The sequence below is a fragment of the Malus domestica genome, chromosome 15 (genome assembly GCF_042453785.1).
Source record: "Malus domestica chromosome 15, GDT2T_hap1".
In the NCBI taxonomy this organism is placed as follows: Eukaryota; Viridiplantae; Streptophyta; class Magnoliopsida; order Rosales; family Rosaceae; genus Malus; species Malus domestica.
Genome location: NC_091675.1, coordinates 56,222,427 through 56,235,473, shown reverse-complemented (window position 1 = coordinate 56,235,473; position 13,047 = coordinate 56,222,427). Strand labels below are relative to the sequence as shown.

The 13,047-nt window shown below is 37.3% G+C and overlaps 1 protein-coding gene and 1 long non-coding RNA gene across 4 annotated transcripts; one reads left to right on the top strand and one right to left on the bottom strand.

Annotated features, from left to right (window-relative positions):
- Window positions 1–2,005: 2,005 nt before the first annotated feature.
- Window positions 2,006–6,400, top strand: LOC139192129 (uncharacterized). 3 transcript variants are annotated; one of them, XM_070813535.1, is made up of 5 exons: window positions 2,006–2,252; window positions 4,695–4,973; window positions 5,129–5,365; window positions 5,496–5,713; window positions 5,918–6,400. In XM_070813535.1, the coding sequence occupies exons 2-5, from the start codon at window positions 4,722–4,724 to the stop codon at window positions 6,174–6,176; spliced, it is 966 nt and encodes a 321-aa protein (XP_070669636.1). In that variant the 5' UTR covers window positions 2,006–2,252; window positions 4,695–4,721; the 3' UTR covers window positions 6,177–6,400. The 3 variants fall into 3 exon arrangements, with proteins under 3 accessions (XP_070669636.1, XP_070669638.1, XP_070669637.1); XM_070813537.1 differs by having other exon boundaries at window positions 2,043–2,248; XM_070813536.1 differs by having other exon boundaries at window positions 2,043–2,257.
- Window positions 6,401–10,078: 3,678 nt separating this feature from the next.
- LOC139192130 (uncharacterized) lies at window positions 10,079–12,395 on the bottom strand. The gene is made up of 2 exons (XR_011575970.1): window positions 12,098–12,395; window positions 10,079–11,496 (listed from the first exon to the last, which is right to left on the bottom strand). It is a non-coding gene; the product is annotated as an uncharacterized lncRNA (long non-coding RNA).
- Window positions 12,396–13,047: the final 652 nt, after the last annotated feature.

Genomic DNA, 13,047 nt, shown 5'->3' with positions numbered 1-13,047 from the left:
AACTTTATAGGTCTGCGAGTTATGTTTTGAAAATCCAACTGTACATCTCATAGGTCATCCTTAAAGATCATCCCTACCAAAAGTAAAAGAATACGAAAACTTAGACTGTTGAATTGAAAGAAAATAGCTCGAAATACAGATTTTCGAATGAATATGGGTAATGAGTACATCATCCTACATTATGGGTCTACGAGTTATGTTTTGAAAATACAACTATACATCTCATAGGTCATCCCTTAAACACATCTCTGGAAAAAAAAAAAAGAATCTGAAACTGTTAGACTGTTGAACTGAAAGAAAAGAAGACAAAATACAGATTTTCGAATTAATATGAGTAATGAGAACATCATCCCACTTTATGGGCCTACGATTTATGTGTCGAAATCCAACTATGCATCTCATAGGTCATCCCTTAAAGATCATCTCTGCCAAAAATAAAAAGAATACGAAACTTTTAGATTGTTGTATTGAAAGGAGAGATCCTGAAATACATATTTTCGAATGAATACGGGTACTAAGAACATTATCCCACTTTCTGGGTCTACGAGTTATGTTTCAAAAATCCAACTGTACATCTTATAGGTCATCCCTTAACAATCATCTTTGCCAAAAATAAAAAGAATACGAAACTTTTAGACTGTTAAATTGAAAGAAAAAAGCCCGAAATACAGATTTTCGAATGAATATAGGTAATGAGAACATCAGCCCACCTTATGGGTCTATGAGTTATGCTTCGAAAATCCAACTGTACATCTTATAGGTCATACCTTAAAGATCATTTCTGCCAAAATTAAAAAGAATACAAAGCTTTTTGACCTTTGATTTGAAAGAAAAGAGCCCGAAATACATATTTTCAAATGATTACGGGTAATAAGAACATCATCCAACTTTATGGGTCAACGAGTTATGTCTCAAAAAATCGAACTGTACATCGCATAGGTCATCCTCAAAAGTAAAAGGAATACGAAACTTTTAGACAATTGAATTGGAAGAAAAAATGCCAAAATACAGATTTTCGAATGAATACGAATAATAAGGACATCATCCCACTTTATGGGTCAACGAGTTATGTCTCAAAAAATCCAACTGTATATCTCATAGGTCATCCCAAAAAAATAAAAAGAATACAAAACTTTTAAACTGTCGAATTGAAAGAAAAGAGGCCGAAATGCAGATTTTCGAATGAATACGGGTATTGAGAACATCATCCCACTTTATGGGTCTAGGAGTTATGTTGGAGATAAAATTTTGGACACCAAAGGACATAGAAGTTAATGATTGGTTTATTACTTAAGCGCTGATAAATGTGTTCATTCTATCGATGACCCATCATTTAGTTTGCAAATTTTGTCTCCAAATTTAGTCTCATCGGCATCTTTATTTGGTGCTCATTATATGTGTGTGTGTGTGTGTATCAATTAAAAACTTGAAAATATGATTAATATTTTTAGTCCCATATGTTAGTAAATAAAATAAAATACCTTATGATTTTATAAAAACTATTTAAAAGTTCAAATAAAAGGGAAATAAAACTATCATCTACCTATGTAGACTCGGAGATTTTTGGATCCTTATTCTCAATACAAAATACATTAGTTTTTTCATGTTTCTGAATTATTGAGTTTGAAGTGTTTTTCTAAGTATAAATTTATCAAAATCTGACGTGGAAAAAATTTCTTATTTTTCGACCCTCAAAACAGTGAGAATAAGGAGACATTCAGGGCAGACAAGTAGGCGTGGCAGTTAGGCTTCTCACCTACGTATATGGGATGATTACCTTTTTGTAAGTTTAACAACCAAATTGACAGAAAACTTAACGAAAGTCTAATATTGTAACGAATTTATAAATTGAGATATGATATTGCAATATTTAAAATATGAATTATAAGTTTGTTGTGTGATTGAAAATTGAGGTAATAAAATGTAATTCAATTTTTTTTTTTTTTTTTCATTCTTCTTGATGCGAGACCAACGGACAAAAAGTCACGTTCGGTAGGCGCTCCACGGTCTCTAAATATTTATTTTATTGTTAACACTTTGATTTGAAGCAAACCGAAGAAATATCAACTCTGTCTTTGGTTTTGCAGATATTATTCTTTCTTCTGGCCGTGGGCTGCTGAAAAATAAAATTTGGGAAAAAAGCAACAGCCAAGTATCCCGCCGACTCATAGCAGCCCAGCCAGCTTCCGGCTGCCGGTGGTTCAACTCAAACTCCAAACTCCTCAGCTCGGTTCCGCTAGAAAGAGACGTAGGTAAAGTAGGTCAATTCTCTTTCCTTTTCTGTTTTTTTTTTAATGTTGATTAATTCCAGTAATTCATTGCTTCAAAACCCTAGCGAGCTAATAGTTATCTCTGTCTGTATATCTGGCATTTTAATTGGTTAGGGTTTAGGATTTCTACTGCAACTGCTTCCTCGAGCTCTGTTTGTCTTTGATTTTCTTCATTTCCTCAACATAAGAATTCGTATTATCCACTTGACTGCCGCCCCGCCCCGTCCCGTCCGATCTTCTGCAACCCTTCTGCGTTTACTAATTTTAAAAATGCTAATCGAAAAAAGATAATCTAATTTCATAATCTAAGGTTTTCATCTCAAGGTGCTTCCCTTCCCTTGGTTGAGGACAGTAGCAACCAGAAGTAGACGGACATCTCCAAACTAGCTATGTTGCGTTACGGTAATCTTGATGTTTGAATTTAGTGGTGTTATCGCCCGTTATCTGAGCATGTAGTCTACAAAAGAGGACAAGGGATAAAGGGATGCACAAGAAAAATTCTGAAATCCAAAGAAATCAAGTACATAAAAAAATTATAAATACTTACTGCAATACCATAATAATTTAAATTCTCCAAAAATTATAGTTGAATCCAGATAGAATTCTAATGATCTGAACGTGATAAGCTTAATTTCTTCACTTGAATGGTTGCACCCACACCATTTATCTTCCTGTTTTTTAGTGCTCAAGTGTAGGAATTAGAATATTAATTCTTTAATTTGAGCTGCACACTCTAGTTTTATGAACAATTATGAAAGCAATGAGTGAGATTCCGAATCAGAGGAATGTAATTGTCAACATTAAACCCTCTCCATGACAGGAGTGGCTTAATGCTTATAAATTTTTGGGTCTAAAATCATCCACACTCCAAGTCTTCCTTGCAATGGATCCACACCCTCCAGTCTAGGCAGCTAGGCATTGATGGCTGTAAGAATGGTGCTGATGGAAATATTGGTGCAGGAACCCTTATTCGGGATTCTAATGAATAGCGGTCTGCGGGATTCACAGAAAATCTGGGGAGAGGATAGGTGCTGGAGGCGGAGCTTTGGGGGGATTTTCTTCCATATAAAACTGGCCTGGGAAAGTGGTTGTAAAGCTGTCCTTCTTGAAACTGATTCTATCTTCCTGTTAACTTAGTTCAAAACAACTTGGAGACTTGTCACCCCATGGCCAGCATAGGAGGTCCACAACCTCACATGGGCTATTGGAGAAGAATTTTGCAGCTGACACCTTCCTGGTTTGGGTCTTAGCTTTAGACCTGGCGTATCAGATTTCCGCCCTTTTTGTTTAATAATGTTTTAAGGGTGAGGGTCTTGAGGGTCAGAGCTGTCAACTAAGCTTGATACTAGGAAATCTCTTAACTATTGATGATAATGTTCCTTTGATACTAGGAAATCTCTTAACTATAAATGCAGGTCTGGGGGGATTTTCTCCCTTCGAAATATCTAGATGTAGCACTGGATATTCCTTCTGTTCTAAAACAAAAATCAAGATTTGCAAAATAGCGTGATTCTAACTCAGTCTGTTCCACAAGTCGACTAGCAGAAAAGATTCAGTAGCACCTAGCAGAAATCGGATATGGGATGTGATAAAATATGTGACTAATAGAATTTAGTTTGCATTCGAATACATTGCTTTTAGATCTTGATATGATAAGAACAAACTGTAGTTGCTAAAAAATCAGTTCAGAAGGAAAGGCCGAAACAAAACAGCGCTTATCCTTTTTTGTGAATCAAGCTAATGTTGAGTGATTACTGGTAGAATAGGATAATTTTGTCAAGTTTGAAGAAGTTCTGGGTACTTCTGCTAATGTTAGTAAATTTCAGCTAATTTTGAGTGATTACTGGTACTGTTTCAACTCCAGAAGATTCCAGGTAGGTTCTTGTCGAGTTAGATTGGAGTTATCATGAGTGCAGTTGGTGGCATTTAACCAGAAGTATATTGGGGCCGTGTAGATAACCTAATTATTTTTTTTATGTTTGGTTGATCAACCAGTGGTGAGAGTGAGACTGATGGTTTGTGATAGTATGTGCCACAGTTGTCTTGAGTTCCTTGGTATGCATAACAGCCATATATAATCACAAACCACCAGTCTCAGTCTCCCCACTTTTGTCTGGTGGTTTGTTTCATATTCTTATAGTCACAATTGTCAATCCCATTTGTCCCTTGTGAAATTCTCATAGAATATCATGCTAATTAATGCATGATATGGGGATTATTTTCCTTTGTCCACAAATGGCTCAGGATTCTCACTATATTTCTGGGTAACTATTTCACCTTTTCTAACGCCCCCCCCCCCCCCAACCCCAAAACACCAACAAATTTCTGGTCATTTTCATATAACATGTTAAATGTTTCAAGAGGAAAAGGTTTCATATCTGTGTCTTATGATGCTTGTAATATTTTTTTTGTTAAATTTGATAGCCTTCTACTGCATCTGGGGTCCTGTTGATGATGACAAACTCCTTGGAAGAGTTAGGGAAGCATCCAACCTCAGTGCATTATGTTAGAGAAGACAGTGAGTATGTTAGGCTGGTTGTATCCAATGAAACAAGGGCGGCAGAAGCTGATATCTTGCAGCCTCAATCAGAGACAAGGGTTAAATCTTTCTTGTGGTGGATTAGAGCCTTAGCTTGGTGCCTTGTTATCATTATATTGCTCCTCATTTTCTTAAAATGGGGGATGCCGTTTCTTTTTGAAAAGGTCCTTCCTTTTACTCCTCTTTCATTAGTTCCTCTTATAGAACATGTTATAGTTCACTAGCTATTGTCCTGTTTGTAATTTTATACATTGTTTGGTTGTTGGACAAATTCAATTTCTTTTTTTCGTGATACCTGAAGTTTTTTGACTTATCATAGGTTCTCTTACCAATAATGCAATGGGAAGCTACTGCATTTGGCCGTCCAGTTCTTGCCCTTGTTCTCGTTGCTTCACTCGCTTTGTTCCCTGTGGTCTTAATACCTTCTGGCCCTTCCATGTGGCTGGCTGGAATGATATTTGGTTATGGCTTAGGGTTTGTTATCATCATGGTCGGAACAACTATTGGGATGGTCCTGCCATATCTAATTGGTCTGTTTTTCCGTGATCGCATACATGTAAGATTTTCATGTTTTTGGAACCAATAATGACTTGTTGAAGAGAGCCTTTCTTTTTCTTCTTTCTTCTTACCTTTTTGTTTCTTTAAATAACGTTTTCATTGCATTTTTGTATTTAATTATTGGGCAGCAATGGTTAAATAGATGGCCCCGAAATGCTGCAATGATTAGACTTGCCGGGGAAGGGAGTTGGTTCCATCAATTTCGAGTGGTTGCTCTCTTTAGGGTTTCACCCTTTCCGTACACAATTTTTAACTATGCAATCGTTGTTACCAGTATGACATTTTGGCCCTACTTATGTGGATCAGTTGCTGGAATGGTGCCAGAGGCTTTCATTTACATCTATAGGTTGGTTTCCCTATCCAGTATGATTGTTTTGGTACCATCAAATTCCAATTTTGTTAAAGTATTTTTTAGTGATAAAGTTTAACAATTTTGCATGTCATTTCTGATATCCATACATGTATTGCCAGTCAAAATGTCAATCTTTAAAGAGAATAAAACTGTTTTTTTTTCTTTTTCCTCAGCTATTTCTTCTGTTTTCTTGTGCAGTGGTCGCTTAATAAGGACATTTGCAAATGTTAAGTATGGGAACTATCACTTGACTAAAGTGGAGATTGTATACAACGTTATATCCTTAATTGTTGCAGTTATAACCACAGTTGCTTTTACTGTTTATGCAAAAAATGCTTTAAATAAGCTTAAAAGGGCAGAAACTAGTGGAGGAGCGGAAGCATCAGCCTTGGACCATGGCAGTTTAGAGATGGAGAAGCTTCCCCTTGAAAAACCCAAGCATATAAGAACATGGTAGGCTGAATACACTCATGGAAATTTGATTGCAGATAATTGGATTGGTTAGTGATTTTATGTCTTAGTTGTCCCTTTTGGGGAAGAAAGGGGAGGGGTAGTTTTTGTAACTATGTAAACTAGGCAAACAAAAGAAAACAGAAGACTAATAATATTTGTGTAAAATGTAGAATTTTTTATGAACTACTGTGTTCATACCTGGTTGCTATAGGGATGTTACATATTTTATGTGCCTGGTGCCTGGTTTCTTTGCTGCTAATGCAATAACGATGTACTTGTCTCGTTTGAGTATTTTCTCAACTAGCTGCTGGACTAGAGATTTGGATTTTTATTTCGTTTGATTTCCCGTAAGTTGAAACTTGGATTGTTGAGATTTTAATGGGAGCTGAGTCCTTGGCATATCAGAGAATGGAGTATAATGTAAATCTAGAGATTCAAGACGTCTATCGACTTCACCAATTCAGAATAGTACAATTGTGGGTTTCTGGTCTACTCAGGTTAAAACACCGGGAGCATGCCAAATCTTCTTGATATTGGCTCGTTCTCCGAGTCTCGGACGATTTGGAGCTACCGCACAAAGGACTTGAGATACAAGAATAAAATGATATGTTTATAGAGGGAGTGACCTTCTTTTAGTTTCTGTAGGGTTTCAAACTGTGCATCTTGTTACTCATGCTTTAAATACTGAATTTTCAAAGGCAAAAATCATTAAACCAAACAGCAAAACTAGTTGAAAGTTTTTCAATGCGCTCAATAACCGCTTGAAGAATTGTCCTAATAGATAAGTCCAATTTTGTCAAAAACAGAGTTAAAGAGTACTATATGACTCTACCCATCGATAATATTTGAAAGTTGGAAAAATCCTCACTTTTCAAAAAAGTTGGACATGTTTCGCAGTTTATCAATACCACGTGCACCTTTTGAGAACTAGAGCTAAGAAATATATTTAAAATTTCTCATAAGCTACAGAACTTATTTCCTACAATTTTCTTACAAAATTGTGATTTTGAGATTGCTTTCCCTCCCTCGGAATTATTTGAATCTCAGCAGTATCAATTTCTGACAAATATTTATTGATCAAATAAGTTCCCGCCCTCCGTGTATACATTGCATTTATCACCTGTCAATACATTCCTGCTTATTCGCATGTGTCCATATTCACCAGCTGCTAACAATTCTATAGATTGAACAAGGAGCAGTATGGTGATGACTGAAGAAGATGAAGAAGTAGGACTGTTATTACTTGTTATTGTGTAACTGACGACAAGGGGTTATTTTTCTCCAAGTACCAATGAGGGACAATGAAAGACAAACTCCATCCACCGCTACTGTTAGGAATGACTAAAGTTATATCTAATTTATCATCGTTCTATTACTTCTTTTGACCCATTATCTATGTTCTTTATCCAGGGGCCTGATTCAAGCTTCAACACTTATGAAATTCTAGCAATTTGAGCTTTTTACATAGGTGGGTTTAGCACTACATCTTCTGAATCTTCACCATCATCATGAACCTTGTGATCAAACTGATCAAACGGCTACTAAAGGATCTAGGCGAACTCTGTTATCAAATTTGATAATGATTGTAGTTGCTAACGTTGTTTCAGGAACTGTTGGTGAAGTTAGATTTGTTGTGAACAGCTAGGTGAGGTGGCATGCCGGGGGATGGGGATAGGGATGGCACGGTGGAAAGCATTTTCCAGCGTGGGAGGGAGAAAAAGCAAAAAGATTTCAAGTGTTAGAAAGACGGCAAATATGATAAGAGAGGGGAACAATTTTTGGATACCTTTCCAAGTTTATGAAGCGTGCGCTCGGCACAAAGAGATCAGATAGCAGAACAATGACAAGGCAAACAAGTGCAACCACCCATGTCGGTGTATACTCTAAAAAGCTGTTGAGTTATTCTGCCATAACTTCGTCACACCAAAATGAACAATCCACCAACAAAGATTGCCACGGCGAGCATTTTTGGTCGGGACGGAAATGAATCTTGCTTTAGTGGACATTGAATATGTTTGTATAGGGAAACTTTGATTCTGGGGACAAAGAATACCTGTTCCAAAGCAAAGGAAAAAGAAGATAATAAAGTGGAGAAGCAGCAAATAAATTAGGGGTATACACAAGGTTCTAAAAGACGTAAGTCACTTGTCAGGAAGCGGATTGGGGCCTTACGCCTAGGCTGTTTATGCGGATTTAAGTAAATACTAGCCTCTTGCCACACACATATGCGTGTAGCAATTGACATTTTTATATATCTTTTATTTAAATAATTAATTTACATATTTTTTAAAAAATTATTTAAAAAAAAGAAGAAATGAATTAAAAACGTGAAACCACCCACTAATGTGGGAGGTTTTGTTTTGTTTTTTTTCTATAATTTTAAATATTAAATTCATTCAAAATAAAAATATGGTTAAATACCTTAGCTTTTTTTGGTTCAATTGTAATTTATGAAATTCTTAAAGGACAATTTATGGTATTTTGAATGTTTCATCATTTTAGGATGCTCACTTTATATATCTTTTATTTAAATAATTAATTTACATATTTTTTAAAAAATTATTTAAAAAAAAAAGAAGAAATGAATTAAAAATGTGAAACCACCCACTAATGTGGGAGGTTTTGTTTTTTTTTTTTTCTATAATTTTAAATATTAAATTCATTCAAAATAAAAATATGGTTAAATACTTTAGCTTCTTTTGGTTCAATTGTAATTTATGAAATTCTTAAAGGACAATTTATGGTATTTTGAATGTTTCACCATTTTCGGGTGCTCACTTTATATATAATAGGGATGGGCACCGACCAGGTCGGGCTAAATTTGAAGGGACCGGACCAGACCCGCTTAAAAAAAATATTGGACGGGCTAGGTCGAGTATTGCAAATTTGATCATTGGAACCGGCCCTAACCCGGCTCGTTCGAAACGTGCCGATTCGGGACGGGTCCATGGGTCCAATTATTTTTTTTTCTTTAAAACAAAATGTTATTTTGTTTTTTCAAAAACACAGCAGCACAGATTGTGCACACTGCCCAGCAACACAGCAGCACATATTCGAACAAATCTATAGAGAAGACAAAGCACACTCTTTTACAGTCATATGCTAGCAGCATTATATCATAACATGCATTTTCTAAGGGTAAAGATTAATTTTCGAACATATTATATATCAAGCATGATGCGTCAACTTAAGCACAATTAATTAAGAAAATCGCAAAATTGGCCCAAAATCCTAATTCGACAGAGTAATCAAATTTCTCAAATTCCATAAAAAAAAATGCATTCCTCTTCTTCTTCAGTTTGTACATTTACACCTATCACCCACCACCACATGAATTTTCAACTGGGATCTTGCTCACATGTTGACCGGCAGTGTTCTGGATGACGGTGGTCGCGACGGCAGTGATGGGGGACGATGGTGAATCGATGGTCTGTGACTTGGAATCAGGAGTGGGAGAACTGGGTTCTCTGGGATGTCATTGAGGAAGAGAGCTCAAGTGGTGGTGGTCGCGAGTCGCGACTCGCCACGACGATGGTGGTCTGAGACTGGGTTTTTTGTGAGGGATGATGTCGAGGAGGAGAAGAGTGGGCGTCTTAAGTCTAATAGGAGTTTGGGAGATGGGGAATAGGGCTGGGCACGGACCAGCCCGGGCCTAATTTTGAAAGAACCGGACCGGATCTAGGTTTAAAAGAAATGGATCGGGCCGAGTACATCATATTTCAATACAGGAATCGGACCTAATCGGACCTAACCTGGCCTGTTTGAAACAGGCCAGTCTAGGCCTGGTCCACGGGTCCTCTCTTTTTTTCTTTTTTTTTTCTTTTTTTTTCTTTTTTTTTCTTTTTTTTTCTTTTTTTTTTTTTTGGTTTGGGAAAAAAAAAATTATAGCAGCCCAGGTTGCACAGATTTAGTTTCAAACATCACGTGAAATAAGGCTCCATTTTAGAAGCAATCTACACTCCTCTAGGATCCAATGAAATAAGGCTCCACTCTTCACTGCGTACATTTAGAATCACATCTAACAACGCTTTAAAGAAAAAACTAATCACAACAAAAGAAGCATCATAATCCCTCTTGAAATCAAACCACAGATTGCCCTCCTCTGTAACTATGTTTAGAGCAAATCCACCGGAAAAAAGAGAGCCCAACACCCAGTCAAAAAACCAGGCTGGCACCCTGTCAATTCACTCCAACCTGTGAAATCGATTGGCACCCAGCCCAAGCCAGTCCACAGGCCGGCCTAAAATCGACAGACCTTGGGACCGGCCTATCTGACGTCAGTGTGGCGTCGGAGGGCATATGACGTCAGAGAGGGAGTTGTTGTGGAGGCTGATGAGCGAAGCTGGTCGAGGCGGGAGAGGATGTCGGGAGGGAAGGAACCACGGAGGGAGAACGACGGGAGGACGAAGCGACGGCGTCGGAGGTGTAGAGATGCAGGAGGACGTCGTCGGAGGTGTGGAGATGCAGGAGGACGGCGTCGACGGCATCGGAGATGCAGGGGTGGATGGCGTCGGAGATGCAGGGGTGGATGGCGTGCAGAAATGGAAGGTTTTGAAGAGGAAGGAGAAGGAGAGCTCACGGGGGTGAGCTGGAAAAGAGAGAGAGAGGGAGAGAGGGAGAGAGGGAGAGAGGGAGAGAGAGAGAGAGAGAGAGAGAAAAAGAAAGGATCGGAGAGGGAAAGGAAGAAAGAAGAAAAAATAAAAAATAAAAAAAATGATAAAATATTAATTGATATGAATAAAATAATATAATATTCGATAGACTGGGTGCCAGCGTATTTTTAGGGGTGGAGATGCTTTGGTCTATTACTGTTCACTGGGGTCTATTACTGTTCAATTGAGTGGATAAATGCGTTGAGTGCTGGCACAAAGTCCTTAGGGGTGGATTTGCTCTTAAAGACAGCATCTGAAATGAAAATGCCGGATCTTATCCAAGGAAAATTCCTTAATTTTAAAGTCGCCAAACAAACTTCAGCATCTGTCAAATAGTAGTGAATCCCATCATTTGTACATCAGGCTGCAGTATTAAAATATAAACGAAGCCAAGATGCTTAAAACCAGTGCTAGAAGACAATGAAGCAAAGAAGCGTAAACCAAAGATAATCTTTCTATGAAAACAGTGAAGGATAACAGATGAATAGCAAACCAAATGTGAGGACGGTTCCATAAAGTAGACGTACAAAAGAATCCAAGCTAAAAAAATCTGCACATTAAACAATCCCCAAGCAATACAAAATCAAATCATAAGCCAAGAACCCAAACCCCTTCAAAAAGCAGTATGCTCCCCTTCAACAAAGTTGAACCCAAACAGAAGTTGGGATGTCTCTGCATACAAAAAGTACTCTCAAACATAGAGCAAGTTTATAAACTAAAAAAAGAAAAGAAAATCATAAAGATCCCATAAGAACAACAAATTAGAAAAGAAAACCAATGTGATCAAATCGAAGCCCAACTTTGAGTTATCAACATGCAAACATGGACCACGCAAGAAACAAGTACTAAACTCCTGAGTTATGGTGCTTTCTAAAACCATGGTTAATTAATCCTCATCTAATTTTAGAAAGCAATTAATTCACCCAAAAAAGAAAAAAAAATACAATAACCCCAAAATTGAATACATGAACCAAAAGGCTGATCAGATCTTAGGGTTTCAAATCCAAAACTATTTCATCTAAGCACCCTAAATTATTATTCTAAATCCAAAATATTATTCGAAAAATGAAACTAAAATCATCAAAATTCACTAAAACAAGAAAACACAACAGATCAACAAGCTAGCTCATCAAATTTCCAAATATTTCATCTCTAATGTACAAATTTAACAGCTAGACATCATTCAAATCACAAATTCCAAACAAGCGGACAACTATTTAAGCCCAAAAACAATAAATTCAACACAAAAAACATGAAAAGTCTCAAGACTTACCGGAGAAACCAAGTAGCTTTGACATGGGTGCAACTCAAAAACCTCTGGGAGGCCAAAAGTGCAAAGCTTTCCGCCAAAAAACCCTCGAAAGAGAGAGACCCAGAAACGATTAAGGCTGCTGCAACAACGATCGGTAAAGGTTGAAGGCACTGATGCATGAGAGGTTGGAGCTATATGGACATGGAAACCCTATCAGTTAGGGCAAAAAATGAGAGATTGAGGAGAGGGAAAGAGAGGAGCGAGAGAGTGGAAAATTGTATTTTATTCTTTTATTATAATTTATAAGGCCTTGGAAACCGAAGAGTTGGTGTTTCAGATCCTTTCCTCTTTTGATCTTTTTGTGATCCTCTTTGTGAGGATTTTCTAATCATGTCCATTCATCGTACATTATACGGTTAGAAATTATTTTAAATTTTATATTTAAAATTGAGTACCAATAGTATCTGACGAAAACTGGTTACACAATTTACGACGAACAACAATTAAAGGATACCCGGATCCGAAGAAGATCCTGGTTTTTGAGACTTTAAAAGCCGAAAGCTTTGATTTTGGGTTTTGTTCCGTGTCGTCTTCCTCCCTTCTTCGATCGCTCTGCCTAATTCTCCATTTATTTTGTTTGGCAAAATTTCTCAAGCAGCGAAGAAACCCTCGTTGCTTGCTTCGGCATAAATCCCAAGCGTCTAAATCAAATTCTCGTCTTTTTCATGCAATTACAGATCTATTTTTTAAATTCATTCTACAGTTCTCTCTCTTTCCTCATGCTCTCCCGTTCTCTCTTTAGATCTTATGTTGTCTATTCCATTTCTACGACATGCAGTGAAATGGCAAGACAGAACATGGCCGCCTATATCGCCGCCAAGGCCGCCTAGCACGCCCAATTGGCCACCTAGTCACCGCTTAAACCCCTCTGATTTATTGAACACTTTTAGGATAATCGTGAAGGCGACCTA

Excerpts from the sequence above, each read along its gene's own strand:
- LOC139192129 (XM_070813535.1), top strand. The coding sequence starts at position 4,722 with ATGATGACAAACTCCTTGGAAGAGTTAGGGAAGCATCCAACCTCAGTG. Across the intron at positions 4,974-5,128 it reads TGCCGTTTCTTTTTGAAAAG|GTTCTCTTACCAATAATGCA; the intron begins GTCCTTCCTTTT and ends GACTTATCATAG. Across the intron at positions 5,714-5,917 it reads GCTTTCATTTACATCTATAG|TGGTCGCTTAATAAGGACAT; the intron begins GTTGGTTTCCCT and ends TTTCTTGTGCAG.